This window comes from Vespula vulgaris, chromosome 20, assembly GCF_905475345.1.
Source record: "Vespula vulgaris chromosome 20, iyVesVulg1.1, whole genome shotgun sequence".
Classification (NCBI taxonomy): Eukaryota; Metazoa; Arthropoda; class Insecta; order Hymenoptera; family Vespidae; genus Vespula; species Vespula vulgaris.
The window spans coordinates 2,999,113-3,026,459 of NC_066605.1; the positions used below are offsets into that span (position 1 = coordinate 2,999,113).

General features: G+C 25.5%; 1 protein-coding gene across 5 annotated transcripts in view; it reads left to right on the plus strand.

Annotated features, from left to right (window-relative positions):
* LOC127071063 (serine/threonine-protein kinase N) overlaps positions 1-27,347 on the plus strand; it is a 72,027-nt gene that overhangs the window by 29,239 nt on the left and 15,441 nt on the right. For 4 of the 5 annotated variants that reach the window (XM_051009901.1, XM_051009900.1, XM_051009902.1 and 1 more), the window contains exon 4: positions 25,000-25,103. In XM_051009901.1, the coding sequence (XP_050865858.1) occupies positions 25,000-25,103 (104 nt within the window). Of the gene's footprint in view, positions 1-24,999; positions 25,104-26,555; positions 26,833-27,347 lie in introns of those variants that run through there. The other variant, XM_051009903.1, reaches the window with a different exon arrangement.

Sequence of the window (27,347 nt, forward strand, 5' to 3'; positions counted from 1 at the left end):
GTATTTACAAGTACAGAGTGAATTCAAAGTTTATAACTCTTTTTCAGGGTGAGAAATTGTTTTTTTTTGTTTTTAGATTGTAAAATATAATCATAAAAAGTTTTGAAAAATATTAATTGATTTTTAAAATTATTTAGAAATTCTATTGTAGTAATAATATATTACATATAATATCTATACATATAGTATTATTATAAATATACGTAATATAAATATTATTATATATAAAATTATATTACTTATAATAATAATTTATACTAATAATATAATATATTAAAAAATAATAATGATATACTAATAAATATAATTATTACTGTTTGCGATTAGTATAAAAAAGCTACAAAAATAAAAAAAACGTATTAAAAAGTCTTAATAAAAATTTAAAAATTTATTAAAAAAATTACATCAGTATAATAATATAAGTTATATTATAAATTTCACACACTATATATATATATTTTTATATTATATACAAACAAACATTTGTTTATGGAAAATTAAAGAACTAACAAAACTTTCAGTAGATTTAATACTTAAATAGTTTGCAATAATTATTATATATATATATATATATATATATATATATATATATATATATATTGCAATAATTACTATATATTATGTATACATAAATACTATAATAAATAAATAAATATATATATAATAATTATTAATTAAATTTTTAAATGAAGGTAAATTTAATTAAAGGTAAATTTTTTGGTTTTTTATAATTTGATGCATATATTATAAATCACGTATATCGACTAATATTTCCAATGAAAAATAAGTCACTATACGTTCGAATATTTTGTCCTTATCTTTTTCTCAATCTTTTTTTGGAAATTGTATAATCAAAAATACAAACTGGGCCGTTACGAATCAAGGCCGTTACGAGGTTACAAGAATCACATTTGCTTGGAAAAATCGCCTCGAAGGCAAATACCTGAATAGGTATACTTGTACAAACTCATATTTGTATGTATCTGTATCTGTGTCAGTCTCTCTTTTTCTCTCTCCACCTCTCCATGTATGTATGTGTGTGTGTCTGTATATATACGTATGTAACATACTGGGTGTCTCATCCAATTATAACGCTTAAAATAACTTCGTTGTTTCTTTTCACACGAAGACAAAATGTCACAGGTAAAAAATTATTCTATTCCGATAATCCAACATTCTTATTCAATCTAAAACATTTAAAAGAAATATATTTTAACTCTATATTTTTTCTTCTTCCCCTCTTAATCTCGTTATTTTTCTATATAAAACAAGATCATAAAATAAACAAGTTGATATCGTTGAATTCTTTTTTCTTTTTTTTTTTCTTTTTCTCTTTCTTCTTTCAAGCAACAACATGACAGCAACGAAAAATATATAGATGTGTTTGAAAGACGAAAAAAAAAGAAACATCTACGATAGTCTCGAATAATTTTGAAGAAATATATCGATGACTTCGAGAAAAAAAACTGTTTCGTACCGATCGAAATATTAATAATTTTTGTATAAAATGATTTTTTCATTTGAAGTTCAATGGTGTTGTCGAAAATGTGTCCGTGTGTATGTGTACTGACGATAATATTCAAAGCATTTATAGTTATATGAAACACCCTGTATAATATATATATATATATATATATATATATATATATATATACAAATGTATATACATACACACACACAGAGATACACGCATATATACATACCGTACACGTATCCTTTAGTACTCTTATCAGACTCGATCAAAGCCCATAAAAATTCTTAATCGCGACGTACGCGACGCTTCCTTGGAGTTAACCTTTGCTCGGTTGGAAACACCAAGCGAACGTCCATGGCTTTGGCGATCTTTACTGCAAGCAGACCCGTTTTACGAGCTTTTGGTTACTAACATTCTCCTCTTATAACACACTCTCTCTTTCTCTCTCTCTCTCTCTCTTTCTCTTTCTTTCTATCCATCCATCTATCTATCTATCTATCTATCTATCTATCTATCTATCTATCTATCTATCTATCTATCTATCTATCTATCTGTCTATCTATCTATCTATCTATCTATCTATCTATCTATCTATCTATCTATCTATCTATCTATCTATTTATCTATCTATCTATCTGTTTATCTATCTATCTATCTATCTTTCTCCTTATCTACTTCTCTCTCTCTCTCTCTCTCTCTCTTTCTCTTTATCTCTCTCTCTCTCTCTCTCTCTCTTTTTCTTTCTCTTTATCTACCTCTCTCTTTCTCTCTATCTCTATCTATATATCTACCTCTCTATCTCTCTTTTTCTTCCCTCTTTCGTGCACGTAATTCCACTTTCTATTTTTAATCTTAGCGTGGGCCAAACTTCATATCGCGAATTTGTTATCTCACATTTTCCTTCTTTTTCATTTATTTTTTCTTTGCATTTCGTACCGCTTACGGTTACATATGCGTACCTAGAAAGTCCAAAAAAAGAAAGTAAAGAAAAGAAGAAATTGATTTGATCGAAATATCTTTTATATAGTGATACAGTGTTATCCTCTTAGAAGATCATTCTCGTTGAGATCTTCGTTATCTTGGAAAAATTTCAAAAATTTTAAAAACCGTATTTCTGTTGTTTTAAATCAAAATATATATCGGTGCCAATGATATTTTGGAAACTGTTGAAGCGATTTGAACGACACTTGGCATCTTTCACATATTTCATATATCTAGTCTTTGTAATACAGAAAATTTTTTTTTAATAGTCTTTTATTATTACTTTTTTATCGTTAAAGAATTATCGAAATTTTCTTTTCTTTACCTTTCTTTTTTTTTCTTTTTCTTATTACATGAAAATATTAAAAATCGGTATTCCTGTGAAGGACTGTCTTCTCTTTTTTTCTTTTTTATTATTACGTTAAAAAGTTTTTGATTCTTCTTTTTTTCATTTTTGATAATAATCTCAGGAGATATTATTTGGCACCAGCAAGTGTCGTATAAAACGACTCCATTTCTAACGATCGTCGACAATAGAGATTTTATAAAATAAAAAAAAAAAAATAAAAAAAAAATATTTTGCGGATGGAAATTGTAAGTTTACAAAAATAATAATTACAAATGAATCAAAAATATATAGTAGATATGAAGAGATACTTACGTAATCATAATACATTAACTTAAAATTGATTTACGAAATAAATCTGAAGGAGTTATGTAATAGAATGTTATTTACGGATAAATATAGTCATTAAATGAAATATTTCTTACATTTAAAAAAAGTAAAAGAAAAAGAGAGAGAGAGAGAGAGAGAGAGAAAGAAAAATAAGAAAAAGATGCAGAGACTACAACTAATTTTTGTCTAGCAAATTTCCGACACTTTCACTGCTATTTTAATGATTTGAAAAAACTGAGTTTACAATACCGAAACGAGTCAATCGTTTTAACGGGATTTTTGAATAAATTACTTTTTTTATTGGGTAAATAAGACTAATGAGGTGTATGCGAATATGTGTGAATATAAACACACACATATACACAGCATTATCACTATCACCAATGATACATTACGAAGTAGGATTTTTACTATTGTTTAGACTTATTGTGTGTGTGTGTGTGTGTGTATTTGAGTCTTAAGTATAATTTGAGCACTCGAATATTTTAAGAGCTCTCATTATTGCTTAGCTTTACAGATATCCAAGTTTTAAGCAGAGTTAGAATACTGGAATATTCGGATGTAATATTAAGAGCACTAAAAGCTTTAAATATTACTTGGATTTACTTATATCCAAATTTTAAACATAATTCGAGTACTCTGATGTTACATTTAAGAGCTTTAAAAGCTCCGACAATTAATTGGATTTATTTCTTAACTATATTCAATTCTTAATATAATTCGAATACATAGATATACGTATAGTAAGAGTTCTATTATTATGTGTAAGATTAGTAACGTTCTATTTTTTCTGCTTACGAGTACTGTTTATGAGACATATTGGATAGATAAATATATATATATATTTTTTTTTATAAACACGAGTTTTTGAGAGAAAAAAAAGAGAGAGAGAGAGAGAGAGGGAAGAGAGGAAGAAGAAAAAAGACGAAATATCACGAAGAACTTGTAAGTTGTTTTCAAAAGCGATTGGTTCGATACGATAGACGTAAAATTATTCATAGTTTGTGTGTCGTTTCAGTTTACGTATCGTACGCGAGGCTTCCTTCCTCGATCATAGTCGAGACAGAACGTGCCGAGCGTACGAGCAACACGAACACGTATTGATACGTGAGCGAAGTATGCCCGCATGAAAACTAATCATCGTCGAAGTTACGAGAAATAGAGATAGGAACAATATAGATGGATAGATAGAAAGATAGGAAAAGAGAAAGAGAAAGAGAGAAAGAGAAAAAGAGAATGGAGAGGAGAGAGAGTGAGAAAGTTAAATCAATAAATAGATAGAGAGAGAGAGCAAGAAAGAAAGAAAGATAAATCAATAGATAGATAGATAGATAAATAGAAAAATAGATATGAGAGAGAGAGAGAGAGAGAGAGAGAGAGAGAGAGAGAGAGAGAGAGAGAGAGAGAGAGAGAGAGAGAGAGAAATAGAAGAAGATAAATAAAAATAAAAAAGAAGACAGATAATTAGATATATAATTAGATGGTTTGCTTATGTTTATATAGTTATAGGTATACAGGTAGATAGATAGGTAGATAGATAGGTAGATAGATAGATAGATAGATAGATAGATAGATATTAAAAGGAAGAGAAGATAAGTAAATAGAAAAAGTCAAAAAGGATAGATAGGAAGGATGAAAGAGAAAACAGAAAGATAAAAACTTAGATAAAGAGATGAAGAGTAATGATAAAAGGACCGATACATACATACATCTATACATACATATACATATACATATACATATACATATACATATACATATACATATACATATACATATACATATACATATACATATACATATACATATACATATACATATACATATACATATACATATACATATACATACATACATACATACATATATATATATATATATATATATATATATATATATAGAGAGAGAGAGAGAGAGAGAGAGAGAGAGAGAGAGAGAGAGAGAATGATAGAAAATAGTAACAGGACAGATACATGAATAGATAAATAGATCAATGGATAAATAGATATTGAAAGATAGAGAAGATAGATTTTTTAGTAGAAGAGAAGATCGATAGATAAAATTCGGAATGATAGATTAGAAGAGAAAAAAAAAGGAAAGATAAAAAGATTGATAGATAAAGAAAGAAAGAACAAAAATGAGGAAGAGAAAGAAGATACATTTATAATTAAAAAATAGAGAGAAATGGAAAGACAGGGAAAGAGAGAGGAAATGGATTTATAAATAAAGACAAAGAGAGAGAGAAAGAGAGAGAGAGAGAAAGAAAATATCATAGTTCAATAAAAATTTTATCGTTAATAGTTCGTACTTTTAGATGTTCGTTACACAATGAATACTATGTAATGCTTAAGTATATGTAGTGGTACATGGTAGTTCCGATAAAGCAATGTGAGTCACGTGTTAGCATCTCGTAACGCGTTGCACCTCGAACGTGTCATTTAGACGACGACGACGCTTCGCATATCCGTTCTTCCGTTCCATACACACGCACAACATACACAAACATACACACACACATATACACGGGTACACATTACGTCTAACACATACATATGTCATATATGTACACATACACATATACATACGTCAACATACACATATATACATACATACATACATATACATCATTCATATATACGTATGTACGTAGTATGTATTTATGTATGTGTATTTATATATGTGTATATATATATATATATATATATATATATATCGGGCACAAATATAGAAGTGTCCGTTATATGGCACAGACGGGGCAAGTTTGCAAACGTATAGAGATCGTTTCTACAGGATATGAACGGCGATATCGACGCCTACGATGTCGTTCGATGATCGGAAACACAAGCTAGTTTACGTTAGTTGCCTATCTCTTTTTCTCTTTCCCTCTCTCTCTTTCTTTCTCTTTCTTACTCTATCGATCGACCGAGAACACACAAAGTATCGCTTTTCACGATCGATTTCCGATCGATAAAATCAAAACTTTTATTTAACATTTACCTCGAAATGCTACTACATTACGCTTTCTCGTTTGAAATAAACGTGATTAACTATCAGTTAATAGAAGGAGTGATAGAGGAATAGAGGAGAAGGGAAGGCTGAGAGGCAAAATGTTCTCTGTTATACGAGTCACAGATTGATTATACGAATATGGATTATGTAATAGCTTTGCATTTCGTAACACATACATGTTTACAAAAGATTGTAAACGGGTCGTTATTTGTTCGCCTTTTTTACTTTTTTTTTTTTATAACATACAGGATGATTACAAATTAAGAGTCGGTTGCTTATCTCATTTGTTTTAGAAGAAATAGAAAAATGTGTGTGTGTGTATGTGTGTGTCAAGAAAAATTTCATAATTTCATGTGAAAAATATTTGAAGAGTACGAAACAATCACGTATTTCGGATTAAACTAGAAGCTTGATTTTTAATTTTTTTTTTATGGAACACCATGTATTTTTTTAATTAGATATCGTATTTTCATCGGTTATCTTAACAAAAAATTATTCAACATTTGTTTAAAATTAATAATTAATAAAATATTAGCATGCATCAATAATGCATATTTTCAAATGTAAACTATTTTAAAAGCTATTGAAAAAAATGGAAGAAACATACAAAACGATCTTACGATAAGTTTAATTAACACTTTATTGTGTTAATTGTGATTTAATTAATTACAATTAATTTGTAATGACAATAAAAAAGTAATGATAATAGGTTAATTAATTCAATAAATGTTTACAAAGTGTCCGCCATTTTCTTTTGTACGCACAATCGACATTTTGTAATCATACTTCTTCGTACATTTTTTAAAACGTCAAGTATCATTTGAATCAATAGCCTTTACAATTATCGCTCGTATTTCGATTTCACTAAGATAGTTGACTAAAATATCTAATTAGTTAAAAAAATACAAGGTGTTCCATAAGAAAAACTAAATAATTATTAAACTTTCGGTTGGAGGAGGGTGAGTTTTATTTCGTAATGTTAAAATATTTGATATATGAGATTATGAAATTTTTCTTAATAAATATTCTTTTCTATCGTTCCTATATTAAACAAAATATTCAATTGATCTCTTAATTTATAGTCACTCTGTATATAAAAACAATTAAAACCATAAAAACAATTACACTGTAATATAATTTACTACTATACTATACAAATTTAAACTATAACAATAATTTATTACAACTATACAACAACAAATATTATATCATCGAATTTATCATTTTATAACTTCCATTACTATGACAAATAAAAATATAGTTTCATTTATAAAAAAGAAAAAGAAAAATCGATGATCTCGAAATCTCGAGAAAGGTTAATTCAAATATTAATAAAAACTATATGAAACAATTTTTTTCGCATAATCCAATTACAAATATTTTCAATATTCAACTGATTAACTGAGACACTCAGTATATCACATTATACAAGGTGATAGTAAAAGTTTTTAGGCGAGTTTTTAAAAAAGAAAAAAAGCTTTCTACGCTTATAATTTAACGATTTGAAAAAGTAAAAGATACAAATAAATCTGAAAAGTAAAAGAGGAAAATAAGTCTCGAAAAAGAATAATAATTTCATTTCGATATCACACGTAGGAACTTTTGATTCACCCTGTACATAAAGTGCTAGAATTTTTACGTTCTGTTATATAAATCTGTATTATACGTGCGCGCGCGTGTGTGTATGTGTATACTATAAACGAAAAGAAGTATTATACGGATCGTAACCTCGCAATAAACCGATTCGCATAAGCCCTCAGGGAAAAGAATATGGCACGAGCGTGAGACTAAAGTTTGAAGAAAGTTGTCCGAGTAATGCAGGAGTCTGTCAGTCGATAACAATTTTTTTTGTTTCATGTTGTATTTTTATAATGTGTAAGTTAATATACGTTCGAAGCAATTTATTCGATTGGCGTAAAACGGTGGCTCCCTGTTGCTAATAATTTAAACGTCGATAACCATTCGATATCGAGTCTATATATGTCGATGCAAATAATATATACGTCTATAATGTGTGTGTGTTTGGATCGACATATATATACAGGGTGTTCCATTATGAACTTATCGATCTTATTGATTTTATAAATAAATGTTAAACATCGCGAGAGAAATGTAATTAAATTGTATTTTGTTTATTTTATCGAAAGCGTTTGCATTTTTGAGATACGTAAATCATAATAATGTTTGATTTTTTTTCTCTCTCTCTCTCTCTTTTTATGGTAATCTATGTTTCAACTTTAACGAAAGTTGTGGGATGATACCGATACGAATCGAACGAGCATCCATAATGTAACTTTTTTATCGATATTTCATTACGACGTCTTAATGAACGTTTTAAAGATAGTTCAAAATGAGACATTCTATGTGCGCGTGTATATATATATATATATATATATATATATACATATATAATATAAATTTATATACACACATATATATATATATAATTTATATTATTAATGGAAGTTTCAAAGATAGTTCAAAATGAGACACTCTCTCTCTTTCTTTCTGTGTGTATGTGCAGGGCTTTCGTGCTTCGTATTTTATGTGAAACCTTCTCGATAACACTTTTGCCGTAATTTATGTAAATTGACACCTTGCTCACGTTTTGCGGTAAAAAGAATGTTTTCTTTATTCGGTCACGTCGCGAATTGTTCTATCTCTTTCTATCTCTATCTCTATCTCTATCTTCATCTCTATCTATTTCTAGTCTTACCTAATCGCTTAGAACGGAATACATACATATACATACATACATACATACATACATACATACATACATACATACATACATACGCGCGCGCGCGCGTGTGTGTGTATGTCTTATAGAATATCATGGATTATGGAAGAGTGTTTTATCTTGCTCTTTAGAATCATTCTTTATAATTGACTAGAGTAGTGACATAGTCACAATTTTTTATTTTTAATTAACAAGAACGACTATATAAGATAAAATCGAATATTAGTGATCCATAGTTTTTCAATCGTATTGGCAGTGCAGTTATGTTAATATCCGTGTTTTGTACGATAGTGGATATCTATAATAGGATGACTTATGGTCTTTATGTGACACATCTCGTTGACGTAAGCGTTTGGTTAACACGTTCATTCTTTTATGATAATTTTGTATTTCTTATTGTATAGAGTATAGTGCGTGCATGTGTATTGTGTGTGTACGTGCATGCGTATATGTGTGTAGAAGTGTATAATAATAACTGCATGATTATATAAAAATTAAATCGATAGTATATATGCGATGTACAACGTTGGTTCTGACATTGCTTTTGATAAATTATTAATTGGATAAAAATGCTAAATTTTTTTTACGAAAATTCTAAAAAAAACAAGAAAAGAAAGTTAAAATGTTGTAAATATCGTGACAAACAATTATCGTTTTGTTTATGTTGTTTTCATTCATTTAATCGTACGATTGAATTTTTATCAAACATTATGTTTGTTAATTAAATACTCATTACAATTAATGATATATTCTATGGATTGTCAAGAAAGTCGAATAGTTTTTATTTTGTTTATATTGTTGTAACATTAATTAATATTATGTTTGAAATCAATGAAGATTATTGAATTAATTAATAAGATTTGTAATATTATCATTATTCATCGATTAACATCATCAAAGTTAATATATTAAGCCACGACAATTAAATTGATTAGTAATATTCAGAAATAACAATAATTAACGTATATACATTAAAAATAAATAAATAATATCACTCTTATATTGAAAGTTTCAATTTAATTTCAATTTAATTTCAAATTTTCAATTTATATTAAAAATAAAGATGATTGATAACAATTCTTAGATCGTCGATTAGCATATTACTAATTATTATTAAATTACTTATTAATATTATCAAATGATTTATTAATAAATCATACGTAATGTTTTTACTTGTATTACTCAGAAATTTATTATACGCTTTTACTTGTGTTATTCGAAATTTATTATTATAGAGATTAATTTTAGAAAATGTAATAAGTACCACGCATAATTTATCGTTTATGTTAACATGTAAATCGACAAGATGGCCTTCGGAAATATTTTACAAGCATATTCGCATTGAAGTAAATAGCACGCTATATATATATATATATATATATATATATATATATATATATATTAAATTATTTATATATATATATAAAATTAGATGATTTGTTAATATAAATCAAATTGTATACTGTTACATTGTATTATCCAAAATTTATTATTCGACTTATAGTAATTAATTTTAAAAAATATAACAAGTACCACGAATAACTTATCGGTGATGTTAAAATGTAAATCGACAGGATGGCCTTCGAAAACGTTTTACAAGCATATTCACATTGAAATAAACAGCGCACTATTTATATATGCTTATATATTATTAAATTATTTATTAAATATTAAATAATTTATTAAAAAATACAATATTAAATGATTTGTTGATATAAATCATAGTTTATATTGTTACTTGGATTATTCTACATTCATTATTCAATTTATAATAATTTATTTTTCACAACCTAATACCACATATAAATTATTATTTTATATATTTTATAAATACACTTGCTATACAAACATACTATATATAAATACATAGATACAAATTATTATTATTATTATTATTATTATTAAATTACTTATTAATATTATTAAATGATTTATTAAAAAGAAAATACACACACATATAATCAGTGAATCAGATTTATTAATATAAACCAGAGTTCATATTGTTGCTTGGATTATATCAAATCGATTATTCGACTTAAAATAATTTATTTTTCGAAACGTATATAGTATCGTATATACATAATAATAATAATAATAATAATAATAATAATAATAATAATAATAATAATAATAATAATAATAATAATAATAATAATAATAATAATAATAATAATAATAATAATAATAATAATAATAATAATAATAATAATAATAATAATAATAATAATAATAATAATAATAATAATAATAATAATAATAATAATAATAATAATAATAATAATAATAATAATAATAATAATAATAATAATAATAATAATAATAATAATAATAATAATAATAATAATAATAATAATAATAATAATAATAATAATAATAATAATAATAATAATAATAATAATAATAATAATAATAATAATAATAATAATAATAATAATAATAATAATAATAATAATAATAATAATAATAATAATAATAATAATAATAATAATAATAATAATAATAATAATAATAATAATAATAATAATAATAATAATAATAATAATAATAATAATAATAATAATAATAATAATAATAATAATAATAATAATAATAATAATAATAATAATAATAATAATAATAATAATAATAATAATAATAATAATAATAATAATAATAATAATAATAATAATAATAATAATAATAATAATAATAATAATAATAATAATAATAATAATAATAATAATAATAATAATAATAATAATAATAATAATAATAATAATAATAATAATAATAATAATAATAATAATAATAATAATAATAATAATAATAATAATAATAATAATAATAATAATAATAATAATAATAATAATAATAATAATAATAATAATAATAATAATAATAATAATAATAATAATAATAATAATAATAATAATAATAATAATAATAATAATAATAATAATAATAATAATAATAATAATAATAATAATAATAATAATAATAATAATAATAATAATAATAATAATAATAATAATAATAATAATAATAATAATAATAATAATAATAATAATAATAATAATAATAATAATAATAATAATAATAATAATAATAATAATAATAATAATAATAATAATAATAATAATAATAATAATAATAATAATAATAATAATAATAATAATAATAATAATAATAATAATAATAATAATAATAATAATAATAATAATAATAATAATAATAATAATAATAATAATAATAATAATAATAATAATAATAATAATAATAATAATAATAATAATAATAATAATAATAATAATAATAATAATAATAATAATAATAATAATAATAATAATAATAATAATAATAATAATAATAATAATAATAATAATAATAATAATAATAATAATAATAATAATAATAATAATAATAATAATAATAATAATAATAATAATAATAATAATAATAATAATAATAATAATAATAATAATAATAATAATAATAATAATAATAATAATAATAATAATAATAATAATAATAATAATAATAATAATAATAATAATAATAATAATAATAATAATAATAATAATAATAATAATAATAATAATAATAATAATAATAATAATAATAATAATAATAATAATAATAATAATAATAATAATAATAATAATAATAATAATAATAATAATAATAATAATAATAATAATAATAATAATAATAATAATAATAATAATAATAATAATAATAATAATAATAATAATAATAATAATAATAATAATAATAATAATAATAATAATAATAATAATAATAATAATAATAATAATAATAATAATAATAATAATAATAATAATAATAATAATAATAATAATAATAATAATAATAATAATAATAATAATAATAATAATAATAATAATAATAATAATAATAATAATAATAATAATAATAATAATAATAATAATAATAATAATAATAATAATAATAATAATAATAATAATAATAATAATAATAATAATAATAATAATAATAATAATAATAATAATAATAATAATAATAATAATAATAATAATAATAATAATAATAATAAATTATCAGTGATGTTAAATATGTAAAGTGATAAGACGGCCTTCGTAAGCACTTTACAAAGCATATTCCTTTTGAATAAATTTCTAACCTCTTGGATCGGTTTGACTCCCAAGCTATGTTAATTATTTTAATTAGTTCGGTAATAAGTACCTACTCGCATCCCTATTCGCGACAAGAACAATATCGAGTTCTTAGGTGAGTTAACGTACGACGTAGGAGGAGTATTAGCTCCCTCCGGTCACGGTTTATGAACGCCTGTCTGTAATGAATTACGTTGCCGTGGGGAAGGAGCGTCCGTGATGCAGGAAAACTTATGAATGGAGAGAGGAAGCGTCGGCCTTCGATTTATCGCGCGTCGTTGAGCGAACGACGTGCTCGTTATAATCATTATTTCTATCTATGAAAGAAAAAAGAGAGAGAGAGAGAGAGGAGGGAGATTAAAAAGAGAAGAGAAAAGAAGTTGAGAATATTTTGAAAGTAAAATTGAAGTAGTTCTAATTCGATAATTCGATAATTTTTGTGTTCTGTGACATTGATTAAGTATTGATTTTTATACAAGGATGATGTATTGTGTTTTATGTGAGGATTAAATTGGGATATTTTGTTATAAATGTGATATACGATTCGAATGTTCTGATATTTTATGTTTTAATATTATTAAATTATTTTCATTATTAGTATTATTGGTTAATATTAATAAAATCAAATATATATATATATATATATATATATATATATATATATTCGTAAATTGAAATATATATTTCATATTAATTTATTTTGTTAATTTATATATATATTCTATTTATATTTTATAATATAATATATTCGTATGTGTATGTGTGAATATATTAACGAATGATATTAACAATAAAATTATCAAATAATAATAAAATATTAAAATACGCGCGCGCATGTGTGTATATTATTCATTAATAATAATATAAAATTACAAGTCTAGAAGCTTTCTTAAAATCTTTTTCAAAAAAAAAAGAGAAAAAAAGGATCAAATTCTCCTAAAAAATCTCGAAAAGAAGTAATCGATTTAAAAAAAAAATCACTTAGATACTAATGACCCCTCCCTTATATTATCTTCTAACTTATACAAGCTTTTAACTGAACATAATTTTAAATAACTTTATAGAAAGTTGAAATAAGAACTATCTGCGTTCTTCGTAGAATAAACGTACTTCGTCCAAAAAAAAAAAAAAATACCACAGACAACGTGAATCTAATATTAAAAACAGAATATCGGAGTATCTTTAAAAACGGTGACTCACAAAGATTCGAAATAAACCGCGCTTAGAGAATCGCGCATGCGCCCTCTCCTCTCTCTCTCTCTCTCTCTCTCTCTCTCTCTCTCGCAATATATAGTGTAGAGTCGTTGAACCGACAAAATTGGCGAACGAAAGAGAAGATGAGGAGACGCAAATGGACGAAAACGAAGAGTCGTCTCCTCTTTAGTTTCCCTCTTATACGCAAATGGACGAAAACGAAGAGTCGTCTCCTCTTTAGTTTCCCTCTTATTCTCTCTCCTTCTCTCCCTCTCTCTCTCTTTTTCGAGTAACTCAGCTTATATACATACTTGCATCAATAATTCCATTGATCGTGTCGCGTGCGCTCATTCGTTCGTTCGTTCGTTCTAAAACTAGGCACCAGCAAACCAGGTCCTATATCCAGGACAGGGTATAGGCGGAAAAAGGGCGAGGAATGAAGATAAAAAGAAAAAGAGTAAAAAAGAGAAAGAGAGAGAGAGAAAGAGAGAGAGAGAGAAGTCGAAAACAAGGAAAGTCTTTGTCCCATGGCGTCATGGCGGTCTCTATGGAACGTAGAATATAATGGGGCACGTGTTCCCGCGTTGCGCTAATGGCACGGTTTTACGGACTTCTCGATGTGCGTATTGTCCCACGGCGCTATAGTTAAACCCTCCTCCTCTCCCCCTTCCACCCCTCATACCTTCTCCATCCTAACCTCCTCAACACTCCTCCATCTTCAACTCTACATCCACATCCACCTCCACCTCTCACCACAACCTCTATCTCCTCTTTCGTGCCGTTTTCACTCTATTGTTCCATGAAAAGCAACTAGCGCGACTCTGAATTCGAGTTTGAAACGGATTCCAGACGATATCCTCGTTACGTTTCTCCCTTGCCGATATATTCTCCTTTAAGTGTATCTCTTCTTTCTTTTTTCTTTTTTCTTCATTTCTTTTTTCTTTTTCTTTTTTTTTTACTTTTGTTTACTCTTTCCTTTTCTTTCTATCTATCTCTTTCTTTCTTTTTATCTCTCTCTCTCTCTTTTTCTCTTTCTGTCTTTCTCCCTCTCTTTATCTTTATCTTTCTCTTTCTCTTTCTCTCTTTTGCTCTTTCGAACGCGTTCCCTGAGTTCCGTCTCACTCCGCAGCTTCGCCTTATTCGGGCATGGCCTGTGTACGGCGCACATGCACCGTCCTCGTCTCGTCCCTCCCGACCGATGCACGTGTCTGCTGCAACGCATAGGCGTGGAACGCAGCAGTAACCATCATCATCCGGAGAATCTGGTTACTACTGAGCTCTTGATAATCGTTCGTCAGATTATTCTTTTGAGAAGTTTTTGAAAATTCTTGGGTAGTATTTCGGATTTTGATATTTTCGAGATGTTCTTAGGGTTGTGGGATATATATATATATATGTTGTAGGTATAATATTTTATGTATATTATATGTATAGTATTTATTGGCATATGTATTGATAATTCTTTTATATTCTTTTATATTTTATTCTTATATATTTCTCAATCTCTCTCTCTTTCTCTCTCTCTCTCTCTCTCTCTCTCTCTCTCTCTATATATATATATATATATATATATATATATATATATATATATATATATATATATAAAATTAAATGTGAGATTTTTTTGTTTATTTAATTTTAATTTAATACTTTTTATAGGATTGCGTTAATAAAAAATATTATCATTCATATAAATATAACGATAGTAATTTTTATTCAAACATTTTGATAGGTCTGATTTCTTTTCGATGATAATCATTTTTTATTTATCTATTTTTATCTATAAACAATTTTGAAATTCGTATTATTTAATATTTTCATATGAATGTAACAATAGTATATTTTATTAAAAAAAATCTTCGACAGATTTGGTCTCTATCCAACGATAATCATCGAATTTATCCTGAAAACTAGAAAATTTGATGGAAGTGGCTACGATTCTTTCCGGATAGGAAAGTTTTAGACGGTTTTTGTGGTTTAGGCTCTTATAAAAGAATTCAATGACATTTTTTTATCTGTAGTTTCGTTGATTTTTTATTGGATTGATTCGTAAATAATACTATAAACTAAATAATATAATATTATCAATACATTAATCAAATAAACCAATAATAAAAAGAATACAGAAAAAAAGTTATAAAAAATTTACTAGTTTTTTAATCCAAACTATTAAAATTTTAAGATCAGAAAAATTATCAAGATTTACTATTTGTTAATTTAAATAAATATTTCCAATTAAAACGTCAAGATAAATTCAATGAAATGTATAATCAATTAAATGTATAATAACCTTTATAATCGTATAAAAGTTAAATTCAATTTAAATCTCAATTATTATGATTTTACCATTAAATATTTCATTTAAATTCGATTAAAAATAAATTTGTGAATATATATTATAAAAAAAAAAAAAACGAGAATTTTAATTTGGATTCATCATTAAGTCCTCATTATGGAAGATTCCTCTCTATTCGGTTAATTTTGTTTTCTTCTTTTTCTTATTTATTTATTTATTTATTTTTTTTTTTAACTATATACGTGTTACATCTATAAATTTTCTCTCTCTTATTATATGTCACTTCTTTGATACTAATCTATACTGAAGAATATCAATATGTGTCAGTAAGGTTTTTATGTAGCTATAAAGATATGACAAGGCAATGATTGATATCTCTTTGAAAGAAAGCAATAAACCAATGATGGCAGTTATTTCTAAATAATGAAGTCTATAGAGATTCACTCGAGTTAAGAGGTTCCTACAATCAATTATTTATTATTCTACGATAATTTCATACAATGTATTTTTAATGTTCAAAACTAATGATCCTGTAACATATTACTTTTTAGTTTTCGTTATTTACGAGTAACTATAGTGACACGAATAAACATACATGGAATTAGTTCAGCCATAGGTGAAATTGATTACACAAAAAATAAAATTTATAATTTTTATTCTTTTTTTTTTCTTTCTTTTTGTTATAATTCTAAGTATTAATTTTAATGGTAAAATGAGAGAAGATATTAGTTTCTTAAAATATATTATTCCATAAATTAAAAATCATTAATAATGAAGTTATAATATTATAATGCAGAATGAAAAATATTATTTCCTAAGAAATATAAATTTAATATGAATATAAATTTTAATATAATATATGAAATTAATAAATGAAACATTTCTATCCTATTTGTCTATTTAAATCAATCTATAAGATAATACAAATCTTGAAATTAAATTATTAATCTTAGAAATATTTAATCGAATTCAATGCAGATATATAATAAATTTGTATTTTTTCATTTTTATAACAGACTTATGAATAATAATTCTGATAAAATTCTTACCTAATGATACATAAACATTAAAAAAACAAAAAAGAAAAGGAAACTCTATATAATAATTTATAATAAACAAATTCTATCTTACAAATAATTGTCTTCCAATAAAATATAATACTTATTTCAAAATATATAAATATTGAAGATAAATATAACAGGAGTATATAAATATTCTTACAACGAAAGAAAAAAGAACAATTGTGATAAATAAATCCATGTAATCATTTCGACGTATAATTGATTAGTCACACTTTTGTAATAGGTATTGAAATTATTGTCTGTTAAAATATTTATTGATACGTTTTCTTGTGAAATAAGATCGAAACCATAAAATAAATACCCAATAAGGAAAATTTGATCGAATAGAGAAGTGACCTTTACACAATACGCCATTTATGGCCGCAGGTGTACGTGCGTGATTATAGACGTATAGTTTCGAGTAACTACCTTCGAGATGTACCTTCATAACTTTAACGTTTGCGAGTCAGAGGCCAAACTACAATGGCGCTTTCTGGTTAATTAGCGAGCGTACTGTAATGATGTGGTACCACCAGTACACGGTAATAATAACGCGTAATCGGAAGTTCTTTGTCTGCTTTCGTTTAAAATTGGCTTTTCTGGTCGTGCAAATTTCTGAAGATTTCTGAATATTTATTTACCGAGTAAGAGAATCTTTTCTCGTTAAAATCATTACTTTAATCCATGAAAATGGGATATTTAATTATTTTTTTTTTTATATATTAATGAAATCACTGTCGTTACGATCATAGAAATCATCATCGTGATTTAGTGCATTAAAAATTATTAGTTATTTTCTTTTGTTTATTTTAAAATTAAATAAAGTAAATATGTAATAGTTAATCGAATGTATTTCTTATGTACTCGTTTAAATGAGAGATTTCAAAGATCTCTTTTTATATATTATTAATGAAATTATTATCTTTACGATCATAAAAATCATCACTGCAAATAGGTGAATTAAAAAATACAAGAATGAATCATTTGTATTTTTCGTGTATTCCTAGAAATAATGGATTATCGATTTTTTTTTTGAAATCATTATTGCTATGATCATTGAAATCATCATTGCAAATATGTAAATTAAAAGTTATTTTCTGTTCATTTTTTATTTTAAAATCAATGAATCAAAAAAACTTTTAAAAGTAATGAATCAATTTTTATATTTCATTTGCGTTAATAAAAATAATATAGTAAGACTACGATTAAAAAAATATTTTATTTATTTATTAATAATGTACATGTAAATTATTATCGTGACCATTAGCTGAAATAGAATAATAATCAATATTAGCTAGTGTTTCAAAATTAGTAGACATAATATTTAACAACATTTATAATATGTTATATATATGTAATTAATTATCAAAATAACATACAACTTTTATTATAAATATAGTAAAAGAAAGAAAGAGAGAGAGAGAAAGAGAGAGAAAGTAAAATGTAATCAATTATAAGAATAACCACATATTACATTAATCTAATTAATAAAATAAACGATATAAAATATATGTTATATACGTTCTCTTAATTATTCGTGCAGTTTCTTTTCTCACTTCTTTTTTTTTTATATTTACAACTTTTTCATTAAAAATCGTATCGTTTTAAACCAAAATGACATATTATCAACAACAACCAAGTACAATCATAATCTCTAATTAATAAAATAAAAAACATTATTACCAAAAAAATTATTCTATTCAATCCCACGCTATGTAATCATTTATATATCATTATATATTTATATAATAATAAATAAAAAATATATATATATAAATATTCTGACGAATATAAATATAAACTAACTAATGAAACATATTAAATATTCTTAGTAGTATTCAATCCCACGCTACGTAAACATTTATATATTATTATATACTTATATAATAATAAATAAAAAAAAATATATATATAAATATTCTGACGAATATAAATATAAACTAACTAATGAAATATATTAAATACTTTTAGTAGTCGACAACTTTAAACGATCTCTTTATATAAGGAAGACAAACGAGTCGCTGCAGCATCATTACGCAAAGGATGAGAATTGATTGCTTCAACGAATGACTGCAATTGCTTCTCTCTCTCTCTCTTTCTCTCTCTCTTTCTCTCTTTCTTTCTGTCGGTTCATGTCGTAGAATTATACGGAGTGCTTAGTTGTTATGACACACTTTATTCCGAAAAGCATTTTATTCATTTTATTCATGCATCTAGTTGCGTGTTACCCTCGTTAACGCATTGCGTATAAGAAAATTTTCAATGTTCCTTTATCCAAGCTGCAAACGAATGTTTCGTTCATAACGTATAATAAAGTTCGATCATCAGGAAGACGATTTATATCGGATCCGTCGTGATGATACAGATCTATATGTTTTATAACGGAATACATTTTTTTAATTAGTGCGTACTTACTTACGTATATACGTAAATATAATTTCGTATAAATACGTATATAATAACTACTTGTTCTATATCTATATAAATATTCGTATTTAAAAATACACTTGTACACACACGTATACACATATATACATTTACATATATAGACGTAATTATGTGCATAGTTATATTAATAGATCGATACAGATATTTTTATATACATAATTACGTACATATACATACATACATACATACATACGTACATATACATACATACATACATACATACGTATATATATTTATATATATATATTATATATATATATATATATATATATATATATATACACACCTGTAAAAGTATGTAAAACGGTTCACTCGGTTATTAGACTCAGCAACCGGTCTGTGTGCTCTCAGAACCGGATATCCTGAAACGTGGCCCTTACACTATACCGACTTTTATATAGCCGATCTTTCGAAACGCTTCTTTCTTTATATTTTATTCGCATAAATCAGCCTCCATTCCGTCGTATCAGAATCACCTTCGTTCGAAACGATTCGATTTCATTCGATTCCATTCCATTCGATTCGTTTCGATTCGTTTCGATTCGTTTCAATTCGATTCGATTCGAGTCGATTCGAGTCGAGTCGATTCGATTCGATTCGATTCAATTCGATTCTTCTCGTCTTATCGACGCCTTATTATGTAATCGACTACTCGTACTTCCACTAGATTTATCTTTTCATTGTCTTCTCTTTGATCGACGATATTCGTATTTGTTATTCTGCCGATTCGAGAATTATCGAGAGAATCGATCGATCGTTTCGAGGATGAATGAAATTACTTGTCCGAGATTAAAGGAATTATTTTTCGGAATAATAAGTGTTATCTTTTCGATGATATAGTTTTTATGGTAAATAGATTACAACGTTTTTTCTTTCTTTATTTTTCTTTTTGTTTTTATTTGAGTCATCAAGGACAAAGATCAAAGAGTAAAAAGATTATATTGGACGTTTAATGTAAATCGAGCATTGTAAATATTTCTGTTGTTGTTTTCGATGATAGTAAAAAAAAAAAAGAAAAAGAAAAAAAAAGAAATGTCGGGAAAAGATATCGTTAGATTCACAAGGACTAATAGATTTTTTAAATATCTTTCTTTGTATTTTATTTATTTGTTTATTTATTTTTTCTTTCTTTCTTTTTTTTTTTTAACGAATTTTGTACGAATTTTAAGGAAAAAAGTTCGACGTATGCAAAAGATTATAAATACGTGGTGTTTCGTTTAGATCGATGAAAGGATTATATTAATCATTTATTTTTTTTTTACAATATGTACAATACATAAATAATAAAACGATTAATTAAATATAATATTAAATGATACACAATTACCGTTATAAACTAATTGATAACTAATCGTTGATTTCGTCTTTAATTATAAGCTGTTAATATAAAATATTATTGTTTATGGTAATATAAAAATATATCCATACGTTTTGAAGAAAAGAACATATGTACATCGAAGACCTTGAAAATCTCAAGAGAAAGATGACGTTGAAAAAAGTCTCTTATTAATTGGAATATTACCAGTTTTCGAACGAAAAAAATTTTTTTTTTCTTCTTATAACACTTCGTCGTATCGTATTCGTCGTCAAAAGCAACGGAGATATTTCAAATACTATGGTTAGCTCGTAAACATCCTATATGTATGTATATATATATATATATAAATATTAGAAATATAAGAAGAGAGAAATTTCAATCTTCCAAGAAGTTATTTTCGCGAACGTTATATCGAGATACGTGAGAGATCTGAACTTTAGCCTTTCTCTGCGTCTTTCTTCATCTGTTTCAACGTTAAAAGAATTTAACTAGACGGGACAAACGTTATCGCGAATCCGAGAGATGAAAACAAACCAGTGAGAAATTCGTTGCTAACGGTTTAACTACAAAAGGGCGAAGAGAAACAAAGAGATGAATAGTTTCTTTTCAAATTATTTTTCTCTCTTTATTCCCTGTTGTAGTAGACAGGTGTCAGAATGCGTGGGAGTCTCGAAGCCAGAACTTCGTCACGTTCTGCCTGTTTCTGATGAATACGCGGGAACTGGGCCTCGGGAACATTCGCGTTGATTTCACTATCGACGAATTTAATTATTTCCTTATTTTAAAGCTGACTATGGAACGTTTGTTTTATACTCTAAGTGATTATAGTCACCGAAAAACGAAGATAAATCTTCGTACTATACCAAAGATGATTATAGTCATTTAATCTTGAACTGTTCGCTGTACACGTATCTACTAAAAGGTGACTATATTCACTCGAAGTTGAACGTTCACCGTAACATTATAGTCAGTCAACGTTGGATGTTGACTATGTATTAAGATTGACTATAATCAACTAACATTTATATTAAAGATGACTATATGCATTCGAAGTTGAACGTTCACTGTAACACTATAGTCAGTCAACGTTGGATGTTGACTGTTTATTAAGATTGACTATAATCAACCAATTTTAATATTAAAGATGACTATATGCACTCGAAGTTGAACGTTCACTGTAACACTATAGTCAGTCAACGTTGAACGTTGACTGTGTATTAAGAGTGACTATACAATCATTGAATATTAAATTATCGTTATTTATTAAACGTAGAACTCTCGTACTATATTGAAGATGATTATAGTCACTCAACGTTGAACGTTCGCTGTGGAACGCTCGTACTATACTGAAGAGAACTATAGTCATCCAAGGTTGAAGTATATTCGAACTTGCTGTAAACGTATGTATTAAACGTGACTATAGTTATCCAACACTGAAAACTCTCTGTGAACGTACTTTTTGTACGTGTACAATAGTGACTATAGTCACTCAACCTTGAACTCCCGCTATATATTGAAGATAATTATAGTTATTTATGGAGACAATTGTTTACGTATTAAGAACTCTGAAAATAAGTTTGTACGTAGAATTCTAGAGGAATAATTTTTTATTTTTTATTATTAGAGCAGTTTCGTTTTAATTCATCGTTGCAATTAATTAAGTACACATTTTTTGGCAATTAATTTTCGTGCCATGTAACAACGATCGATGTATATTTCCCCTCTTTTTCTTTTGTATGACCTTTTTTTCTATGTGACCTTTCCCTAGCAGATATTCCTATCTTTTTTCTTTTTTAAATTCCAAATCATTTTCTTCCTGTTTTTGTTTTTATTCGCAATAAATGGAAATATCTAACCAGCCAATTGCGAAGTAATAAATGTGCGCGGAATTGAAGAAAGCTGCATTGCGCAACTTGCAACTCATCAGTAAGCCGTGTGTAAGTACCGTTATCGTTGCACGACTTAAAAAGTAACTGGAAATATCGTCACAGAATATATAATAGTGATATCAACTATTGTTTTCTAACATTTTATATGTCAATATTTGTTAGCCAAACGATAGAGTTGGTACAGTGAATGTGTTAAAGTTAGAACTATCGGCAATTATATCTCGATATATTTCATTGAGATGTATCTTATATGTATCTTATAAAAAATAGAAGAAAATAAAAATAAGAATTTGAATAAAAGAATTAATTTATATAAAAGAATTGATTGCACGCATACGCTTATTTATTTATTTATTTATTTATTTATTTATTTATTTATTTATTTATTTATTTATTTATATCAATATATATATCAATACATAAAATTACACACATATATATGTATATATATGTGTGTATAAAATTACACACACACACACACACACACCTGTAAGGTATATAATAGTAAAGGTTATAATGCTTTGAAAGAACTTACGATAAAATTTTTAAATAATAATTTTTATGAAGACTGTGTAAACCAATAATTTCGATTGGTTTGATAAATCTAATGTTATGTTGCACCATGCCATGATATTTTAATCCCAATGAAAAATTCGTTTTAAACTGTACGACGAAAAATAGAAAATCTCGATTGTTCTGTCAGAATTGAAATATCGCTGGAGATAGTATTTATTAGGAATTGGTGCCGATGAAATCGATTAAGCGCCATTACCGAAGACATTTCAAGCAGATTACAATAGATCGATCTATAATACGGAAGATATATTTCGTGTTACACAATAGATGTATAATCAAAAAGATACACATATATTTTTTGTTCTTTTATTTGTATTTTTTATTATTTGATAATTCGTGATTAAGATAATGTAACTTTTTTAAAATAAAAATGATTCCAATGTTTGTCTAAATTATGTTTCAATAATTTATGATATATTCATATAATATTTATATATATATATAATATATAAAAAATATAATAATAAATATATTATTTAAAATATGTATTTAAATTATGATATTCTATTTGAAAAATAAAAATGAGATTCGCATTTTAAAGATTTGTAATAATTTAAAAAATTCGTCTGAATAAAAGTGAACTAACATAAATCGAAATTCTACCCTACTTATTTCGTAACGTTTCATTTGAAAATAATAATAAAAAGTAAATATAAATAAATAAAAAATAAATAAATAAAAATAAGTATATAATAATACATAAATATTTAATGTAAATATATAATAATGCTAAACATTTTTTTAGACAATATTTCTCGAGAATTCTAAAATTTTCAACAATTTAGAAATTTCGTTTCGAAGTTTAAGTTTCTAATCTCATCACTGTCATAAAAACAAAATATTCTAATTTTATTTATTCTATGAAAATTATTTATTAAAACTATCATTTTGTAAGAATATTCGGTAAATATATCTTGTGTTGTGCAAAGTAGGTCAAAAGTTTCTAATTGATTTTAAAAATCCAATTATACTTTTTCGAAGACATTTTAGATTAATTTTAACGATGTTTGATTAGAACATTTAAATAATGGTCTATCATAAAAAGTTCCATTAATTTTATACCGAAGTCATGAGAAACACACGATAAAGATGTTTAACGTTGATCGCTCGAGTTCTATGGGGGTTAGGGTAGGGCATAGCCATAAAAGAATTTCATTACTAGATATTCGTTTCCGTTATGGTACAATGACTATTTTTATTTCAGACACACCTCTGTCACCAATGGGGCCTTCGTCACCGAGTCAGGAAGGTCTATTCACGGATCTTCGACTTTTATCCTTGGAAAAGCAGCTTAACATCGAATTGAAGGTAACGAAATTATTTTTATTATTATTATTTTATTATATATATTTTTTTCTTTTATTTAAATATTTACATATGGTTGATACGTATGAAAAAATAATGATAATAAAAAAAAAAGAAAGAAATGTTTACATATTTTGAAGCAAATAATATAAAAAGATTTGTGTGTGTGTATATATATATATATATATATATATACAGGATGTATATTTTGTAAGATTATGAATCAGCTACAAAGTGCATATAAAAATATTTTTTTTACTCGTAATTTTGTCGAGTTATACAGGTCAATATAACTTTTTCTTTTCTTTTTCTTTTCTTTCTGTTTTTTAATGAATACTTATAACAGCAATCGTTTATAATCAAAATCATATTCACTGAAAAACGAAAGAAAAAATATGCGTTTACGAAATAATCAGCATTCTTAATGATTGACTAACTGTATTCACACTATTGCAATTCATATTACATACTATACGAATAATACTATTTACTGATCAATCAATCGTATATTTTGACGTGTTGAAGATCAATGATTCTTTTCGACGTAATCGACTTCAAAATATTATCTAGTCTGAGGATTGTTTGTGAAATCGTAATATAGAACGAAGCGATTACTTCAATAATTAAAACGTCGTGAGTATCTCATAAACGATACACAGTAGACAAATTTTCATTAAATACGATCTTTCGAATTTTATTGCGAACGATCGCCACTATTTATACAAACGTGCGAAAGAAATTATAGGCGTTCATTAAAAAAAAAAAAAAAAAAAAAGGAAAAAGAAAAAAAAAGGCAGAATTATATTGACTTTCATAACTCGAAAAGGTCACGAGTGAATAAAAAAAAAATTGTTTACATGCAATTTGAAGTTGACTCGAAGATCGGTGGAAATTTTTATCAATAAAATTTTTGTTTCAACTATAACCAGTTTGAAAATATTTATTCTCGAATATCTATGGACGGACACCCGGTATATATATATATATATATATATATATATATATATATATATCTTATAATTTATTGGTACACAAATTTTGATAAGACATCTCGTAATCTCAGCGTGAATTCCTTTGGGTCAACTCAATGACGGTCGTCCTAATTGATTTTCCTTGCTTCTGCGTTAGGTATGAGTCAGCGTTGACATTTTTTTTTGTCTGCTAATGATAGCCTCTAGTTGCGTCACGAAGCTGTTGAAATAAATCAGCACGATGATGCATGATACTCACAGTCTTCTTAATCGTCGCTATATAAGATTAATTATTTTGTCGAGTGAAGATAAAATAAAAATAAAACAAAAAAAAATAAGACAGTAATATATATATATATATATATATATATATATATATATATATAAAATTAAGTTCATCGGAAAAACAGAGTTGATGTTTTTAATATCGTCTATGTAAACGTTAATGAGAATCGATAAGTCATGATTGACTTTGTCAGCGAATTAGGATGGTACGAAGTATCGATCGAATGGCATTCAGCCAACTCTCACCTACGTCAACGAATTTTTAAAGCGTTGTGTGCTGCTTAGTTGTCTGTTACACTATAGAAATGTAAAGACGGATTCACCCTGCGTCACCACGTATTCGACCGAGCTAATAGGTTTAGTTGTTAGGATGATAGCATTAGAGAGAATACATAGAAATATTTGGTAAAAGGCATAGTAACGTGGCAGCCTTTGACAGAAGAACAATGAAAATGGCGAAACGTTTGGTTAAAAAGGTCTGTGATTTTTCATATTAATTAATAATTAATTATATTTACGTAGAGAGAAAAAGAGAGAGAGAGAGAGAGAGAAAGAGAAAGAGAGATATTCTGCGATGTACAAACGATATAATTTTTTGTTTCTTTTCTTTTTTTTTTTCATTTTTATCATGTAGATGACAAGTTGTAGAAATGAATTCTAAAGATACGCACCTCTTCGATATCATTTTCCTCTTTTCGCGCGTTTAAAAAAGTTGTTAGAAGAAACATGATACCTCTTCTCTATGTAGAAAATTATTTCCGTCTAAGTCAATTAGAGCATATCGATCATGATCATTATCATTATTATCATCGTCATTATTATCATCACGCATAAAACCTCATTTCATGGAAGAATTCATTTTTACGAATAATTTTATATGCCAGTGTTTTACTTCGTTTAATAATATATATGTAAACATATTTATTTTTCTTTTCTTTTTTTTTTATTTATTTAAATATCTATTATTTCAGAGTTTTATAGATATCCTAAT